Source organism: Paramormyrops kingsleyae, chromosome 10, assembly GCF_048594095.1.
Source record: "Paramormyrops kingsleyae isolate MSU_618 chromosome 10, PKINGS_0.4, whole genome shotgun sequence".
Taxonomy (NCBI): Eukaryota; Metazoa; Chordata; class Actinopteri; order Osteoglossiformes; family Mormyridae; genus Paramormyrops; species Paramormyrops kingsleyae.
In genome coordinates this window covers 28,796,765-28,813,308 of record NC_132806.1, presented here as the reverse complement: position 1 = coordinate 28,813,308, position 16,544 = coordinate 28,796,765, and the positions used below count along the sequence as shown (strand labels likewise).

The window sequence follows — 16,544 nt, the reverse complement described above, 5'->3', positions numbered from 1 at the left end:
ATTCAGCTGATTCGGTGATTGTAAGAGTTTGTCAGTATCACTCGAAAGGCAGGAGCTGCAACCTATGACGTGTGTGCTCACCTAAATGGTCCCTGAGTGTCATTCAGCTTCCCACATTTCTCGGGTTTGGAAACCTCTGCTTCCAGACTGGGGTCACAAGGTGGGTCAGGTTTGTTGTCAGACTCACACCTGTGAAACAAAAAACACAATTATGGTGTGATGTGGAACACAAATGTTCCATATCAAAGCCAAAGGAGCACAGGTATGGGAACTGACCTGTCATCTTCATCCTCTTCTGTCTGCCAACTGTTGCCAAACTCATCCGAGTTACCAGCTAATGCACCACCTGGCTTTTTGAAGTCATTGTTGGAGTTTCCATCGTAGTCTCCACAGAGACCACACATTTGTTCAGAGTAGGAGCTGAAGGGTCAAGACCAAAAGAGTGGAATTACTGACTTGAGATAAAACTGAGCCACCAATTGTACAATACTGAGGCTACTTCAAGGTCATGCCCTTAATTCCTCCCCTCACATGATTTGTTGACCTTCTGTTCCAAGACTCACCTGGGGACAGAGATTTGAGCATAGTGGTTGCCATCCCAGCGCACAGTCAGACCAAAGGTGGTCTGCAGGGTGACATATTGACCAGCCAGGGAGAGAGAGATGAATGGAGAGGGCGAGTGAGGGAGGGAGACCTGCAGTCCGTTCACCTGAGAGGGAGGGAAGGAGCAGAGTGGCAGTCGGCAACCGACGCTGGACTGAGAGACTCAGCATTCACAGTGGAGATGCTGGGCATTTATTTTGAAATAAACTAATTTGTATTTGAGTCAAGGGGTTAGTGGCAAAGAACAATAGAAGGAATAAGCAAGGCCACATTCTGCATCACGAGGGATCTGGAGTTGGAGAATGATGACAATCTCTGCAGGATATCAGACTGCCCTGAACAAATGATCAGATGATGAAGGTATGAAGAATAAGCACAATTCCTTGTGGCTAGGAGCACACCAGTTTCTACCTACCAATGTCCTCCTGCTCTTCATCAGCGTGACCGTGACTCCATTGACAGTCACGTACAATTTGCGCAGGTATGAGACGCCTGCTACTCCCCTTTCTTCATTCTTGGCCTCCACTGAGAACCAGGGCCCTAGAAATGTAGCGAAGGTCACATGAGTCCCACAGAGAGTGAAGCACAGATGCTCCAAAACGTTGTTTGACAGAGACTCATCAGTAGTGTGGATCTCTTTAGCTCAGCTATATATAAGGTAGTATAGAGTGGATTATACCAGTCGGTGTACTTTTAGCTTAGAAACACAGAAATAATGTGGTAGCTTTGAAGCTTTAGAATGGAAGCTGATGAAATATGGTGCCGCTGTACCTGTCTTATTCTGGCAACTCCTGGCCAAGGTGTAGGTGCAGGTTCCCATGAAAGTGTAGTATTTTCCATCAAAGGTGGTATAGTGTGGGTCTCCGGATATGTAGCAGTCCTCGGTACCTTCAGAAGGAGCCAGTGAAGTTAATGTAAGTGCCTCTATTCATATTTATTGGCAGTAGATCGACAATAAATGAGAGATCTTACTTATAGGGTAGCAGCCAAGCTGTCCGTTCTGAAGCTCACAGATGTGTTGTGGAGGACATGAACCTTCTATACAAGTCACAACACCACCCTCACACTTGCATTTTGACTGACAGCCCTCGGTGTAGAATTCTTCTCCGGGCTGTGAGAAGGACCAGAGCTATCAGTTTCTGTCAGATGAATGAAATGGACGTACACACACCACATAACAATGTAGCCACCTCACCTGGTAGTACTGCCCATTGTACTGGCAGCCACAGGTCTCTCGTTTGACACACTGCCCTGAGCTGTAGACGTATCCTGGGTCGCAAACACATCCCTCTGCACATGGGCTGTTGCACTGCTCTGGACTGGGAGGGGTGCAGGATGGAGGGCAGATGGGGGCACACACCTCATAGTGGCTGTTAGGGGGGCAGCGTAGAGCTGTGGGGGAGCAGTTATATTGTACAGTTGTGTCATATGAAATGGTTGCAGTTTTGGGGTCTTCAAAAAATACCATTTCAGAGAATGGGCCATAAGTGAACACTGCAAAGTAGCAGCCACTCACGACAGAAGGTGCTATTCCTCCAGGGCCCCACATCAACTCCTCGGTCCTGGCACTCCTTGACGTAGGACTCCAGAGCCTCACACAATGATGACTGAGCTCCACCCAGAGCGCAGAGGTCATACAGGCAATCTTTGAAGAATTTCTGCAGAGGGAGATCTCAATTTACCGGAATGATAAATGCTCTTCTACTTCAGATAACTCAGTGCAATCTGATGATTACTAATCACTGAAACGCTATGAGCATTTCTGACCTTGGCCTTGAATGGTATATGTGTTTTGACACGGTAACTCACATTGGGGTTGACCCTTGGATGACAGACAGCGAATGGTCCCTTGTTGTCCAGCAAGATTCCACAATATGCTGGACTCTGGAACACATCCAGCTCGTCGTCTGTGCATTCAGGGATGGTCTCATTGGGTTTCTTGTTGCAGCTGCAAGTATTCGGCAATAAAGTCATGACATTATCTGGGAGATTGAGCCCAACTCCATTTCACACTTTTAATACAGTCAAGTTGTTCTCACTTTGGATCAGAGTTCCAGCTGTGGCCAAACTCATTGGCATTGGTGACGAGTTGACCAGTGGGAGTACGGAAGTCATCATTGGGGTTTGCATTGTAGTCACCACACAGACCACAAAGAACATTCTTGTAGCTGTACAGAGAAAGGCAAAGGGCAAGATCTTTCAGCTGAAACCATAAGTGAAATACTGCAATGGTGGAAACACTGGAAAGTGATGAATGTGTTCATGAGCAAAGTAATTAATAGCCTATGGTGAAACTCACTCGCTGGTAACTTTGATGTCCATGTAGTGGTTGCCATCATAGCGCACAGTCACCCCAAAATCTGCCACCACTGTGTAGAGTGTCCCCTGCTGGAAGACAGACAGCCCCTTTGCCGGGTTGGCAGGCAGGTTCACCGTGGTCCCATTCACCTGCGGGAGGAGATCACAGAGAGGGATGCAGAATACTCATCAGACTATTCAGGCATGGAGTTCTCTCTTTGATAGTCAAGCTCATCCTTCTCACTTATTCCTTGATCTGCAGACACATAACTCTAATTTGATGCCCCCATTGCTTCTGCGACTCTGTGGAGCTCCCTGTCTCACCTGCACCACTCCGCCCTTCAAGATCGACACGACGACTCCCAGGGTGTGCACATGCACAGCCTTCAGGTAGCTGACGGACAGGACGTTGTAGCGGTTCTCGTTGTCGGCATACACTGCGAAAGGTGGGGCCAAGGTGGTGTTGCATGGCTTGGCCAACAGGTAGCTGCAGTTGCCCATGAAGTCGTAGTTACGTCGATCAAATGTGGTATAGTGGGGGTCACCTGACACTATGCAGGTGGATGAGTCTGGAGAAAAACATTGGAAGCAGATTAATATAGAAGGTTAAATGTAATTGGTGGGAAGATGCTAAAGGATACATTGAACCTCATGCACTCCAACAGGCAAGGACAATAGGCCAGCGTTGATTTCAAGTAGCTGTACATTGCACACATCAGAATATTGCTGTTGTTTACAAATCTGCTGTGTAAAAGCAAAATCACTCAGTCATGTGTGAACATTTGGTTAAGGCTAATATTTACTGAGACTTTAGGTTCCCTACCTTTGGGGTAGCAGCTGGACACGCCATTGACTTCTCGACACTCCTCCGTGGGAATACAGGAGTTGTCCACACAGCTGAGTGTGTAGTTTCCAGCACAGCGGCATAGCTTGGAGCAGCCGTCACCAAAGACAATCTCTCCCGACTGCAGTTAGAACGTCATGAAAAAGAGACAGAAGAGACGCTGCTGTTTTCAGGGAGAGACTGATTCTAATAGATTGTCCAGTGACTTGTCTTTTAATCCCACAGTCAGATAACATTTAATAAACTGAATTAGCAGAAATTTGTGTCTTCACACCCTATGCTTCTACCTCGTAATAATTGTCATGCTCATCTAAACAGCCACACTCGTGAAGGGGCACGCAGCGTTTTCCGCGGTACACATAGCCTGGGTCACAGAAGCAGCCGCTGATGCAGGACCCCGTGCAGTTGCTGGACGGCTCCTGGCAGCTTGGGATACATGCTGGTCCGCATTGAATGTACTGGGAGTTGGGAGGACACTTCACTGTAGGGTGGGTAGCAGAAGAGGAGAAGAAATTAGTCTGAGGTTACACAGAAATTTCTGCTGTTTAAACTTGCAATAGCAGGGCTTTTGTGTAACTGACATAAATTGCTTACCTGGGGGAGTAGTTGCTGGTGGTTTAGTGGTGGTGGTAGTTGGTGGTTTAGTGGTAGTTACTGTTGATGTTGTTGGTTTAGTGTTGATGGAAAGAAATTAATAGTTAAATTCTGACATTCTTTTGTTTTTCTTTCGATACAAAATAATAAAGATTTTGTACTCATTCCCATTACAGATGTGCTTTATCTCTTTTCTGTATTTTAAGCAATAATGAGACATTTGGAACTGATTTGATGATGACTCCTTTTTGAAATCTTCCCACTACCATTTGCCGGAATTTCTAAATTTTGTGACACCCAACCTTATATTTAACTAAGGCAAATATTTTATACAATTGAACACATTTCCTCTCCCTTTTACATTGGAAACTTAGGACCATTCAGTTACTGTTCAGGAGACCCAAGTTCAGAAGCTTTACATTAATACAATCACGACAGCTTTTCTATATGCTGGAAAAATATGAAATTTCTGTTGAACCTGAGGCGATTGTCCTTCAGAGGCAGCACTCGGCCCTCATAAATGCACCGTGTGGTTAAAAGCTCAAAGCCGAGATACTGTGTTTCATACCTAGAGGATGACAACCATATTCTCCGTCTTGCAGCTGACAGGACTCTGAAGGGCCACAGCTAGTTTCGTGGCACTCAATCACTCCTTCTCCTCGACACAGACATCTCTGGGTACAACTCTCCACGTACCAGCTCTCGTTAGCCTAAAGGACAAACACATACAGCTTTTATCCTGCCATTTCATATGGTACAGAGATGGGACTTTGATCATTTGCTTTAGGAAGGAGGCTCACTGGGTGGTAAGCGCCCTGAGGGTCCACACAGCCGCAGTCTTTCAGAGGAACACAGCGATCGTTGCTGAGAACAAATCCGGGATTACACTGGCATCCCTCCACACAGCGTTCTACACAGCCCGGCCCTCCTACATTCGGCCCCACGCAGGTCTCCGGACAGGAGCTCACACACAGGGAGTAGTGGCTGTTGGGTGGGCATGGCAGAGCTGCAGCACAAGGAGATGTTTCGGTCAGCACATACTTTCATATTGTGCAGCCTAGTGTTTCAGTTCAGTCGTCATTATATTTGATCTGATAGTATATATTTAATCCTCAGACTTACGACAGAAGTCCGGGTCCCTCCACTGGTGGACAGGCGCTCCAGCACTCAAACAGGCATCTGTGTATGCCTGCAACTGGTCACACAAGGTCTGCAGAAGTCCTTCGTAACGACACATGTCATATACACAGCTGAGGAAGTATGGTCGGGGGTCCACCACCTTTATGCAGTCCCTAATGAGGGATAGAGCCAATGCAGGGCACACAGGCATGAGACTAGAGCTGAAGCCACAAATATCTTAGATTCTATTGTACATCAGTAAAGTTGCAGATGCATGGGTACTTGAAACCTGTCATCACTCAATTCAGCTGATTCGGTGATTGTAAGAGTTTGTCAGTATCACTCGAAAGGCAGGAGCTGCAACCTATGACGTGTGTGCTCACCTAAATGGTCCCTGAGTGTCATTCAGCTTCCCACATTTCTCGGGTTTGGAAACCTCTGCTTCCAGACTGGGGTCACAAGGTGGGTCAGGTTTGTTGTCAGACTCACACCTGTGAAACAAAAAACACAATTATGGTGTGATGTGGAACACAAATGTTCCATATCAAAGCCAAAGGAGCACAGGTATGGGAACTGACCTGTCATCTTCATCCTCTTCTGTCTGCCAACTGTTGCCAAACTCATCCGAGTTACCAGCTAATGCACCACCTGGCTTTTTGAAGTCATTGTTGGAGTTTCCATCGTAGTCTCCACAGAGACCACACATTTGTTCAGAGTAGGAGCTGAAGGGTCAAGACCAAAAGAGTGGAATTACTGACTTGAGATAAAACTGAGCCACCAATTGTACAATACTGAGGCTACTTCAAGGTCATGCCCTTAATTCCTCCCCTCACATGATTTGTTGACCTTCTGTTCCAAGACTCACCTGGGGACAGAGATTTGAGCATAGTGGTTGCCATCCCAGCGCACAGTCAGACCAAAGGTGGTCTGCAGGGTGACATATTGACCAGCCAGGGAGAGAGAGATGAATGGAGAGGGCGAGTGAGGGAGGGAGACCTGCAGTCCGTTCACCTGAGAGGGAGGGAAGGAGCAGAGTGGCAGTCGGCAACCGACGCTGGACTGAGAGACTCAGCATTCACAGTGGAGATGCTGGGCATTTATTTTGAAATAAACTAATTTGTATTTGAGTCAAGGGGTTAGTGGCAAAGAACAATAGAAGGAATAAGCAAGGCCACATTCTGCATCACGAGGGATCTGGAGTTGGAGAATGATGACAATCTCTGCAGGATATCAGACTGCCCTGAACAAATGATCAGATGATGAAGGTATGAAGAATAAGCACAATTCCTTGTGGCTAGGAGCACACCAGTTTCTACCTACCAATGTCCTCCTGCTCTTCATCAGCGTGACCGTGACTCCATTGACAGTCACGTACAATTTGCGCAGGTATGAGACGCCTGCTACTCCCCTTTCTTCATTCTTGGCCTCCACTGAGAACCAGGGCCCTAGAAATGTAGCGAAGGTCACATGAGTCCCACAGAGAGCGAAGCACAGATGCTCCAAAACGTTGTTTGACAGAGACTCATCAGTAGTGTGGATCTCTTTAGCTCAGCTATATATAAGGTAGTATAGAGTGGATTATACCAGTCGGTGTACTTTTAGCTTAGAAACACAGAAATAATGTGGTAGCGTTGAAGCTTTAGAATGGAAGCTGATGAAATATGGTGCCGCTGTACCTGTCTTATTCTGGCAACTCCTGGCCAAGGTGTAGGTGCAGGTTCCCATGAAAGTGTAGTATTTTCCATCAAAGGTGGTATAGTGTGGGTCTCCGGATATGTAGCAGTCCTCGGTACCTTCAGAAGGAGCCAGTGAAGTTAATGTAAGTGCCTCTATTCATATTTATTGGCAGTAGATCGACAATAAATGAGAGATCTTACTTATAGGGTAGCAGCCAAGCTGTCCGTTCTGAAGCTCACAGATGTGTTGTGGAGGACATGAACCTTCTATACAAGTCACAACACCACCCTCACACTTGCATTTTGACTGACAGCCCTCGGTGTAGAATTCTTCTCCGGGCTGTGAGAAGGACCAGAGCTATCAGTTTCTGTCAGATGAATGAAATGGACGTACACACACCACATAACAATGTAGCCACCTCACCTGGTAGTACTGCCCATTGTACTGGCAGCCACAGGTCTCTCGTTTGACACACTGCCCTGAGCTGTAGACGTATCCTGGGTCGCAAACACATCCCTCTGCACATGGGCTGTTGCACTGCTCTGGACTGGGAGGGGTGCAGGATGGAGGGCAGATGGGGGCACACACCTCATAGTGGCTGTTAGGGGGGCAGCGTAGAGCTGTGGGGGAGCAGTTATATTGTACAGTTGTGTCATATGAAATGGTTGCAGTTTTGGGGTCTTCAAAAAATACCATTTCAGAGAATGGGCCATAAGTGAACACTGCAAAGTAGCAGCCACTCACGACAGAAGGTGCTATTCCTCCAGGGCCCCACATCAACTCCTCGGTCCTGGCACTCCTTGACGTAGGACTCCAGAGCCTCACACAATGATGACTGAGCTCCACCCAGAGCGCAGAGGTCATACAGGCAATCTTTGAAGAATTTCTGCAGAGGGAGATCTCAATTTACCGGAATGATAAATGCTGTTCTACTTCAGATAACTCAGTGCAATCTGATGATTACTAATCACTGAAACGCTATGAGCATTTCTGACCTTGGCCTTGAATGGTATATGTGTTTTGACACGGTAACTCACATTGGGGTTGACCCTTGGATGACAGACAGCGAATGGTCCCTTGTTGTCCAGCAAGATTCCACAATATGCTGGACTCTGGAACACATCCAGCTCGTCGTCTGTGCATTCAGGGATGGTCTCATTGGGTTTCTTGTTGCAGCTGCAAGTATTCGGCAATAAAGTCATGACATTATCTGGGAGATTAAGCCCAACTCCATTTCACACTTTTAATGCAGTCAAGTTGTTCTCACTTAGGATCAGAGTTCCAGCTGTGGCCAAACTCATTGGCATTGGTGACGAGTTGACCAGTGGGAGTACGGAAGTCATCATTGGGGTTTGCATTGTAGTCACCACACAGACCACAAAGAACATTCTTGTAGCTGTACAGAGAAAGGCAAAGGGCAAGATCTTTCAGCTGAAACCATAAGTGAAATACTGCAATGGTGGAAACACTGGAAAGTGATGAATGTGTTCAGGAGCAAAGTAATTAATAGCCTATGGTGTAACTCACTCGCTGGTAACTTTGATGTCCATGTAGTGGTTGCCATCATAGCGCACAGTCACCCCAAAATCTGCCACCACTGTGTAGAGTGTCCCCTGCTGGAAGACAGACAGCCCCTTTGCCGGGTTGGCAGGCAGGTTCACCGTGGTCCCATTCACCTGCGGGAGGAGATCACAGAGAGGGATGCAGAATACTCATCAGACTATTCAGGCATGGAATTTTCTCTTTGATAGTCAAGCTCATCCTTCTCACTTATTCCTTGATCTGCAGACGCATAAGTCTAATTTGATGCCCCCATTGCTTCTGCGACTCTGTGGAGCTCCCTGTCTCACCTGCACCACTCCGCCCTTCAAGATCGACACGACGACTCCCAGGGTGTGCACATGCACAGCCTTCAGGTAGCTGACGGACAGGACGTTGTAGCGGTTCTCGTTGTCGGCATACACTGCGAAAGGTGGGGCCAAGGTGCTGTTGCATGGCTTGGCCAACAGGTAGCTGCAGTTGCCCATGAAGTCGTAGTTACGTCGATCAAATGTGGTATAGTGGGGGTCTCCTGACACTATGCAGGTGGATGAGTCTGGAGAAAAACATTGGAAGCAGATTAATATAGAAGGTTAAATGTAATTGGTGGGAAGATGCTAAAGGATACATTGAACCACATGCACTCCAACAGGCAAGGACAATAGGTCAGCATTGATTTCAAGTAGCTGTACATTGCACACATCAGAATATTGCTGTTGTTTACAAATCTGCTGTGTAAAAGCAAAATCACTCAGTCATGTGTGAACATTTGGTTAAGGCTAATATTTACTGAGACGTTAGCTTCCCTACCTTTGGGGTAGCAGCTGGACACGCCATTGACTTCTCGACACTCCTCCGTGGGAATACAAGAGTTGTCCACACAGCTGAGTGTGTAGTTTCCAGCACAGCGGCATAGCTTGGAGCAGCCGTCACCAAAGACAATCTCTCCCGACTGCAGTTAGAACGTCACGAAAAAGAGACAGAAGAGACGCTGCTGTTTTCAGGGAGAGACTAATTCTAATAGATTGTCCAGTGACTTGTCTTTTAATCCCACAGTCAGATAACATTTAATAAACTGAATTAGCAGAAATTTGTGTCTTCACACCCTATGCTTCTACCTCGTAATAATTGTCATGCTCATCTAAACAGCCACACTCGTGAAGGGGCACGCAGCGTTTTCCGCGGTACACATAGCCTGGGTCACAGAAGCAGCCACTGATGCAGGACCCCGTGCAGTTGCTGGACGGCTCCTGGCAGCTTGGGATGCATGCTGGTCCGCAATGAATGTATTGGGAGTTGGGGGGGCATTTCACTGTAGGGTGGGTAGCAGAAGAGGTGAAGATAATAGTCAGAGGTTCTATAGTAATCGCTGTTATTTAATCTAAAGTTCAAATAGAACTGTTGTGTCACCTGGGGGAGTTGTTGGTTGTGGTTTAGTGGTGGTTGTTGGTGGTTTTGTCGTGGTTGCTGTTGATGTGGTTGATGGTTTACTGGTAGTTGATGATCCTGGAGATTAAATTAAATTACATATTTTACCTTAAAATTACCCAGGGTTTGATTCGAATTCATAGAGATGGATTTTGTAAATGTTTTATATATGTTTACAACCTATTTTCCACCTGTCCATCATCCTCCTATGTTACTAGTACAGGCTTGCAGCAGAGACAGCCCGTTGTAATATTCCAGATTATTTTAGGTAAATGTTGAAAAAGCCATTGTATTGTAAATACTGAACACCATGCTGAAGACGTTAGGGCACCTTGACATGCTGTAATACAGACACTGTCCACAGCCAGGTCTGTCTTGTCGGTCTCTCCATAGATACCTTGGATCACAAACTGGGGGCAATAAAGTATCAGTATCAACTTGTGGAATATATACTCATGTGACAAGAAATACTGGGCAACGTAGTATAAATATGCAAGTAGAGTGATCAGTCGTGCAGCACCTGTATGTCTCCTGTGCCGACGTAGTGCACCTCTGCCTTCTTCCAGCCCCGCCCTTGATTCCCTATTAAACTCATCAGGGGGGCTCCCAGTGTGCCTCCTTAGCATATAGACAGATTTCAATAACATGCAAACACGTGCTAAAATACTGCAGATTAGCATGAAAACTAAGAGGAACTTGACACATATTGCCTTTGAGGTTCTTACCGGCAGGGACAGCGTAGACATTGATCGTCATAGTGGTGGCAGTACCGTACATGTAGTAGTGGAAAGAGAGCTGCAGACAGCCTGCTGAGGAAGTGGCAGGGCTTAAGAGCTCCGCTGCCGCTCCTTCCTTGGCGAAGCTCGAGTCCAACAGTAGGTATAGGCCAACTGTGCAGAAAACAAAGGAGGCCATTATCAGAACTTCAGTGATGAATATCATTTCTTCTTTTTGGTTACATTGTCCTGTATTTTAAATATGTTGTGGCCCGCTGTGTGGCGTATGTGATTACAGGGCAGTGTCTTGGCAGGATGAAGGTAAAAAAAACATGGTTTTGAATAGGGCTGCCACTAACGACAATTTTTCTATGGATTAATCTGTCGACCATTTTACTGATTAGTCGATTTATCTAAACGATTCATTTTCCTCCAGAAAATCAAATAGTTTAATTTAAGGTAAATTCTACCGTTATAGCTCGACTACGCCATTTAATCGGACTATTGTCCTTGTCCTGTAGACAACACTTCCGATAGATTTGCTTATTCTGTCAGATTTTAGTTATATAGTCAATCAAAGTGATACTATATAGCTCCAGACACTATAAGTATGAGATTCCTGAGAAATTCCACCCCATACAACCCCTGTTACTGAGCTGTCTGACCACATGCTGCACACTGTGTGCGGTGTCACTCACATCCGGGCTTGGAGTAGTCGTCATCTGGCCCAGTTCCCTCTGTTTCTGTGGACCCAGGCCACTGCTCCCAGCCAAAGATTCCTGCTGGTGCTTTAGTTGTCCAGCCACACAAGTCATCGAAGGTGTCAAAGTCACATTCTGACAAACAGCCTTCAGTAAAACACATATAAAAAAAACTGTTAATTCAGCTTAAACAGTTTTCTTTTGAAAGAACCAGAGAAGATACAGAGGCTGCTCACTCCATCATGCTAACTTCCATGATCAATGACTAAGTGGCTACATTATCTGACTTGAATGAATATAATTACTACGTTTCAGTACCAGTCTTTAGGCATCTATTGCAACCTCTCAACAACCTTTTTTAAGGAAATCTTTTTTGTTACTACTTAAACCATTTCCCAAATAGTCTGTGTCTCTGTGTTCCTTAAGTTGTAACATTAACCTAGTAGAGCTCAACATAATTGTGTCCCTCAGAAATGTTTCTTCCTTCACTTTTTTTTTTCCTCCAAAAATTTTCCATTTAGTGATTTATGTATGTTCTGTCTTTTATACCACCAACAATACTTGTTGAAGTTTGGCATGTTGGAATATCTTTCTGATCTTTCTGACATATGGTGACAACTGCAGTACAAATCATTCCCTGGAAGACCTACAGGTTTATTTCTTTGACTGAATTTTAAACATTTATGTAGTTCCAGACCATCATCACGAACATCAACATTAATGTGTAGCAGAATATTAAGTATTCATTTGCTTGACTGAACAAAAGACGTATGTAAGTTTAGAGAAGACGTACCAGGGCAAGCTCCTTCACTGATAGTTATGTTGTCTAGAGCTGTGTCACAGGATGATGTGGTGCCTCTCATAGCCTCAAACACAATCTGGGGACGTTTACAATCTCAGGTGAATATAAGGTTAAATCAGACACTGAATACGAACACAAATAATTCGTCAAATAGTTCCAAGAACACCATAATAACATTCAGATATCAACATGCTGCGATCGTTAATCCCTTCATTGTTTAAATGGATTCATACTACAGCTATACTGCAGCCATTGCCAAATGCCCAGCCATGATTCTTTCAGCCACTTATCCTGAACCGGGTTTCAGGGGGTTCTGGAGCTTATCCCTGCCAACAGAGTGCACAAAGCCAAGGTGCACGCTGGACAAGGTGCCAACCCATTGCATTATGCCTACACACATAATCATGGTTTACAAGCAATTCTGAGATGGCAGTAGGCCTAGCTACACATCCATTGGTCTACATGTGGAGGCCAGAGGAAGCCCACCCAACCCAGGGCAAATATGCAACCTCCACACGCAACAAGAGCTAATGCGAGGTGGGAGGCAACACTGTTATTAACTGAGTCATCATGCCAGCTGATTTACGACAGTGCATCGCTATTTACTGCTTACTTTTCCCTCGCTCCAAAAATAAAGGAAAACTCAGAAGAGAAACTCACATTGACAGTCTGGCCAACAGGTCTCGTCACGGTCAAATCAGCTCCGAGCCAAGAAGGACTCTGGAAACCCACTTTCTCCCAAACCTTCTCCTCTGTGCCAGAGTCATGGACCAGAACAGCTAGATGGTTGAGGTGGTCACTACCGTACATATAGTACCAGAACTGAACACATATTTGAGGCAAACTGCTGTGGAGTGCAGGACTGATCAGGCGAGCTGTCTGTTTACTAGCCACATTGTCACACTCATGGTAAATGTAGTAACCATCTGGTAAGCAAGAGAGGGGAAAGCATCAGTTAGAAACTCAAATTCAGTAAGAACATAAGAAATTTACAAAGGCGAGGAGGCCATTCGGTCCATCAAGCTCGTTTGGGGAGACTTAACTAATAGCTCAGAGTTGTTAAAATCTTATCTAGCTCTGATTTAAAGGAACCCAGGGTTTTAGCTTCCGCTACACTAGCAGGAAGACTATTCCATACTCTAACTACACGCTGTGTAAAGAAGTGCTTCCTCAAATTTGTTTTAAAATGTTCTCCCGCTAATTTCCACTTATGGAATCTTATAGACCTGGATCATGTCCCCCCTTAGTCTCCTTTGCTCAAGGCTAAACAGATTCAGCTCAGCTAACCTCTCCTCATAAGACATTCCTCCAAGACCTGGAATCATTCTCGTAGCCCTCCGTTGCACCTTTTCTAAGGCAGCAATGTCCTTCTTAAGGTATGGTGACCAAACCTGCACACAATATTCTAGGTGGGGTCTTACCAAGGAATTATATAAATGTAACATCACCTCCCTTGACTTAAACTCCACACACCTAGAGATTTAACCCAACATTCTCTTGGCCTTTTTTATTGCTTCCCCACACTGGCGAGAGTGGGACATGGAAGCATCAACATACACACCGAGATCTTTCTCATAATCAGCTACCTTTATTTCAGTGGAACCCATAAAATATCTGTGCTTTATATTTCTGCTCCCTGCATGGATTACCTTATATTTATCTGTGTTAAATTTCATCTGCCAAGTATCAGCCCAGTCGCTAATTAAATCCAGATCCCATTGTAGCCTCTCTGCTGCTAGATCAGTATCTGCTACACCACCCACCTTGGTGTCGTCTGCAAATTTAACCAGTTTACTGTATGTATTGGTGTCAATATCATTAATGTAAATTAGGAACAATAGTGGTCCTAAAATTGAACCCTGCGGTACCCCACTATGAACGCAGTTATTCCATAGTCTGAAGATTACCAAGAACTAAAGAACATGCAAGGGCTTTTGATGGATCAGTACTGACCGCCATTGGGGTAGTCCCCTTCTGGTCCGGTGCCATTGGTGGGTGTTGGCCCGCGATGGCGGGTCCAATCGCTGTCATCATTAATGTCTTGCCGAAATTGGCAGAAAGGAGCGTTGTCGTTGTTAAAGTCACATGATGTCAGGACAGCTACGGGGTAAAAATTGAGGAAATCTCAATGTAAGGACCACTTCGGAAACTATTTACAGCATGGAAACACAACTGTTATACATCAGTAGTAGTATTTTATTATGATCTAAAAATGCAAGCTTTAAGTGATCCCAAATTGCTCTCAGTATCTGATTTAAGTGAGGGCCAGGAAACAGGTTAATACCCCATACAGTGTGTTTCCTGCTTTTTGTCCTACATCTCTCTAGATGCGCATTGAACTTTTGTGGCTTTCGATTGATAAGTAATTACTGAAAATAGGTGTAGGAACTGGACCAATATACATGTTTCGATCTGTTACACTTGTGACATCACCAAAACCTTTCAAGGATGTTGCAATATCTTCAATGTGGTTATATTGCTGTTTTAATTTGCTAATAAAAGTGTCAATGATTAACAGTTTCTCATGGGTGTAACACAGTGTCTTTCTGTCACTAAATGGCTCTGTTGCCTTTATAAATTTCATTATCTAGTTACATTTTTATTTCTACTGGATAAGAAGTTGAGCAAGGTTGATTGTGTGTGTGTTTTATCAGAAGGAGAACCTCAATGCTGTCTTGTAGCACAGTCTGGACCAGAACCACAATTTTCCTGTCCCAAAAAGGAACTATACTCCTTACTTTCTAACACGTATTCACTTACCATTTTCTTCTCTTGTTAATGACTGTTTTACATTCCTTCAGAAAAGAAAATAAGAAGTACAATGAATGTCATGGAAAATGCTGGCATTACAGGTCGTTGTCAGTTCCTGTGTGATAATGTGTGTCATTAGAAACTCATCGTTTTGAAAATAACCTCGTGCATTTTATAGAATAATACTTTGTTCATCTCCGTGGGGAAAATATCTTCTTGCCTGCCCCCTCTTGCTCTCCATGAGACACATGCATGGGTGAGAGCAAGCATGGGGGGGTCACAGTGCCAGGGTCAACCACAACAACTGGGAGCAACACCAGGAGCTAGGGTTTAAGGGCCCAATGGACATATGACTATTTTGCTGAGGCTGGGGCTTGAACTGGCAGCCTTTCCATCATAGACACAGAGGATTAACCCGCCGGGCCACACACCAGTACCCTACATCTTTTATTATATGCATCTTTTTTGCACAAAAATGTATTGTTCTTCATTCCTTCACTGGCCTTCCATGACTGGTTATCTGGTACTGGGTCATTATGAGTCAGGAGGCTGGCTGATGCCCTCACTCTCATGACATTTAGTCTGGGCATATGATGCTGCAATAAAAACAAACCCCAGAAAAGATCACCTCATGTAATCAGTGTCCCATCCATTGGGGTTATTCTGAGGTTACACAGCTAGCATGCACACCGCGAGGGCTACTGTCAGATGATTTAGAAATCCAAGTAAAAAATTACCCCAAATACATTGATTACCAGGAATACTCTACTGAACAGAAGCAGTGATATTTCCATAAATATAGAGTCTGAAACACAATCCCTCTAATGTCGATATCTAATTCTGAGGTAATTTCCAGATATTATCATTTATAAACAGTTTGACCTTTATAGACATGTCTTGTTGCCATTTATGTTTTAATGCTATGTTTGTGAAAAATTACTCTGACCGACAAAATATTTTGCAAAATTACCTTCAAAGGCAATTTTTAATAAGCAAACAAATAAAGACATGTAATTATTGAACAAAAATAAAAATTAGTAAACATATAAGAAAGCCAACCATATTACAAACAAAAATATTTTGCTTACCAATCATATGTTTTTGTTATTGCGTTATAACCACTTATCCAAGCGAGAATTAATATGAATCTAATTTGATCCATAGCTAACTTAAGTTGGTAAGTTAGCTGAAAAGATGAGATGGGATCAATGACTGAGCCTTTTATATACTTGGCATGGTTTGAATGAGGATGTTGATAGGGGAAAGGGAGGTTGGGGGGATTTTGCACTTTTCCCGCATTATACACATAGATAGTTGTAAGCCAAATCGTCAATCAGTAACTGTCCGAGATTAAAACGGAGGGTGCGTACCAGCTGAGAGTTGTTTTTCTACAGGGTAACAGTATCCTAGTGTTGGTAGGTGTGTCAGTAACCCCACTGAACTGCTCCACGTGTAGATTTCATGTATAAAAC

General features: G+C 44.6%; 1 protein-coding gene across 1 annotated transcript in view; it reads right to left on the bottom strand.

Annotated features, from left to right (window-relative positions):
- The window catches only part of LOC111836336 (IgGFc-binding protein-like), a 63,081-nt gene extending 49,950 nt beyond the window's left edge, over positions 1 to 13,131 (bottom strand). Inside the window, exons 1-36 of the mRNA XM_072717048.1 lie at positions 12,982 to 13,131; positions 12,313 to 12,397; positions 11,517 to 11,666; positions 10,828 to 10,992; positions 9,793 to 9,986; positions 9,485 to 9,626; positions 8,986 to 9,230; positions 8,663 to 8,811; positions 8,403 to 8,531; positions 8,173 to 8,311; positions 7,880 to 8,021; positions 7,559 to 7,755; positions 7,336 to 7,474; positions 7,135 to 7,251; positions 6,779 to 6,903; positions 6,324 to 6,469; positions 6,037 to 6,180; positions 5,842 to 5,949; positions 5,462 to 5,631; positions 5,140 to 5,345; positions 4,908 to 5,049; positions 4,340 to 4,399; positions 4,033 to 4,226; positions 3,725 to 3,866; positions 3,226 to 3,470; positions 2,903 to 3,051; positions 2,643 to 2,771; positions 2,413 to 2,551; positions 2,120 to 2,261; positions 1,799 to 1,995; positions 1,576 to 1,714; positions 1,375 to 1,491; positions 1,019 to 1,143; positions 564 to 709; positions 277 to 420; positions 82 to 189 (exon numbers count right to left, since the gene is read on the bottom strand). Coding sequence (XP_072573149.1) covers positions 82 to 189; positions 277 to 420; positions 564 to 709; positions 1,019 to 1,143; positions 1,375 to 1,491; positions 1,576 to 1,714; positions 1,799 to 1,995; positions 2,120 to 2,261; positions 2,413 to 2,551; positions 2,643 to 2,771; positions 2,903 to 3,051; positions 3,226 to 3,470; positions 3,725 to 3,866; positions 4,033 to 4,226; positions 4,340 to 4,399; positions 4,908 to 5,049; positions 5,140 to 5,345; positions 5,462 to 5,631; positions 5,842 to 5,949; positions 6,037 to 6,180; positions 6,324 to 6,469; positions 6,779 to 6,903; positions 7,135 to 7,251; positions 7,336 to 7,474; positions 7,559 to 7,755; positions 7,880 to 8,021; positions 8,173 to 8,311; positions 8,403 to 8,531; positions 8,663 to 8,811; positions 8,986 to 9,230; positions 9,485 to 9,626; positions 9,793 to 9,986; positions 10,828 to 10,992; positions 11,517 to 11,666; positions 12,313 to 12,397; positions 12,982 to 13,131 — 5,360 coding nt within the window. The remainder of the gene's footprint in view (positions 1 to 81; positions 190 to 276; positions 421 to 563; positions 710 to 1,018; positions 1,144 to 1,374; positions 1,492 to 1,575; positions 1,715 to 1,798; positions 1,996 to 2,119; positions 2,262 to 2,412; positions 2,552 to 2,642; positions 2,772 to 2,902; positions 3,052 to 3,225; positions 3,471 to 3,724; positions 3,867 to 4,032; positions 4,227 to 4,339; positions 4,400 to 4,907; positions 5,050 to 5,139; positions 5,346 to 5,461; positions 5,632 to 5,841; positions 5,950 to 6,036; positions 6,181 to 6,323; positions 6,470 to 6,778; positions 6,904 to 7,134; positions 7,252 to 7,335; positions 7,475 to 7,558; positions 7,756 to 7,879; positions 8,022 to 8,172; positions 8,312 to 8,402; positions 8,532 to 8,662; positions 8,812 to 8,985; positions 9,231 to 9,484; positions 9,627 to 9,792; positions 9,987 to 10,827; positions 10,993 to 11,516; positions 11,667 to 12,312; positions 12,398 to 12,981) is intronic.
- Between the last annotated feature and the right edge of the window lie 3,413 nt (positions 13,132 to 16,544).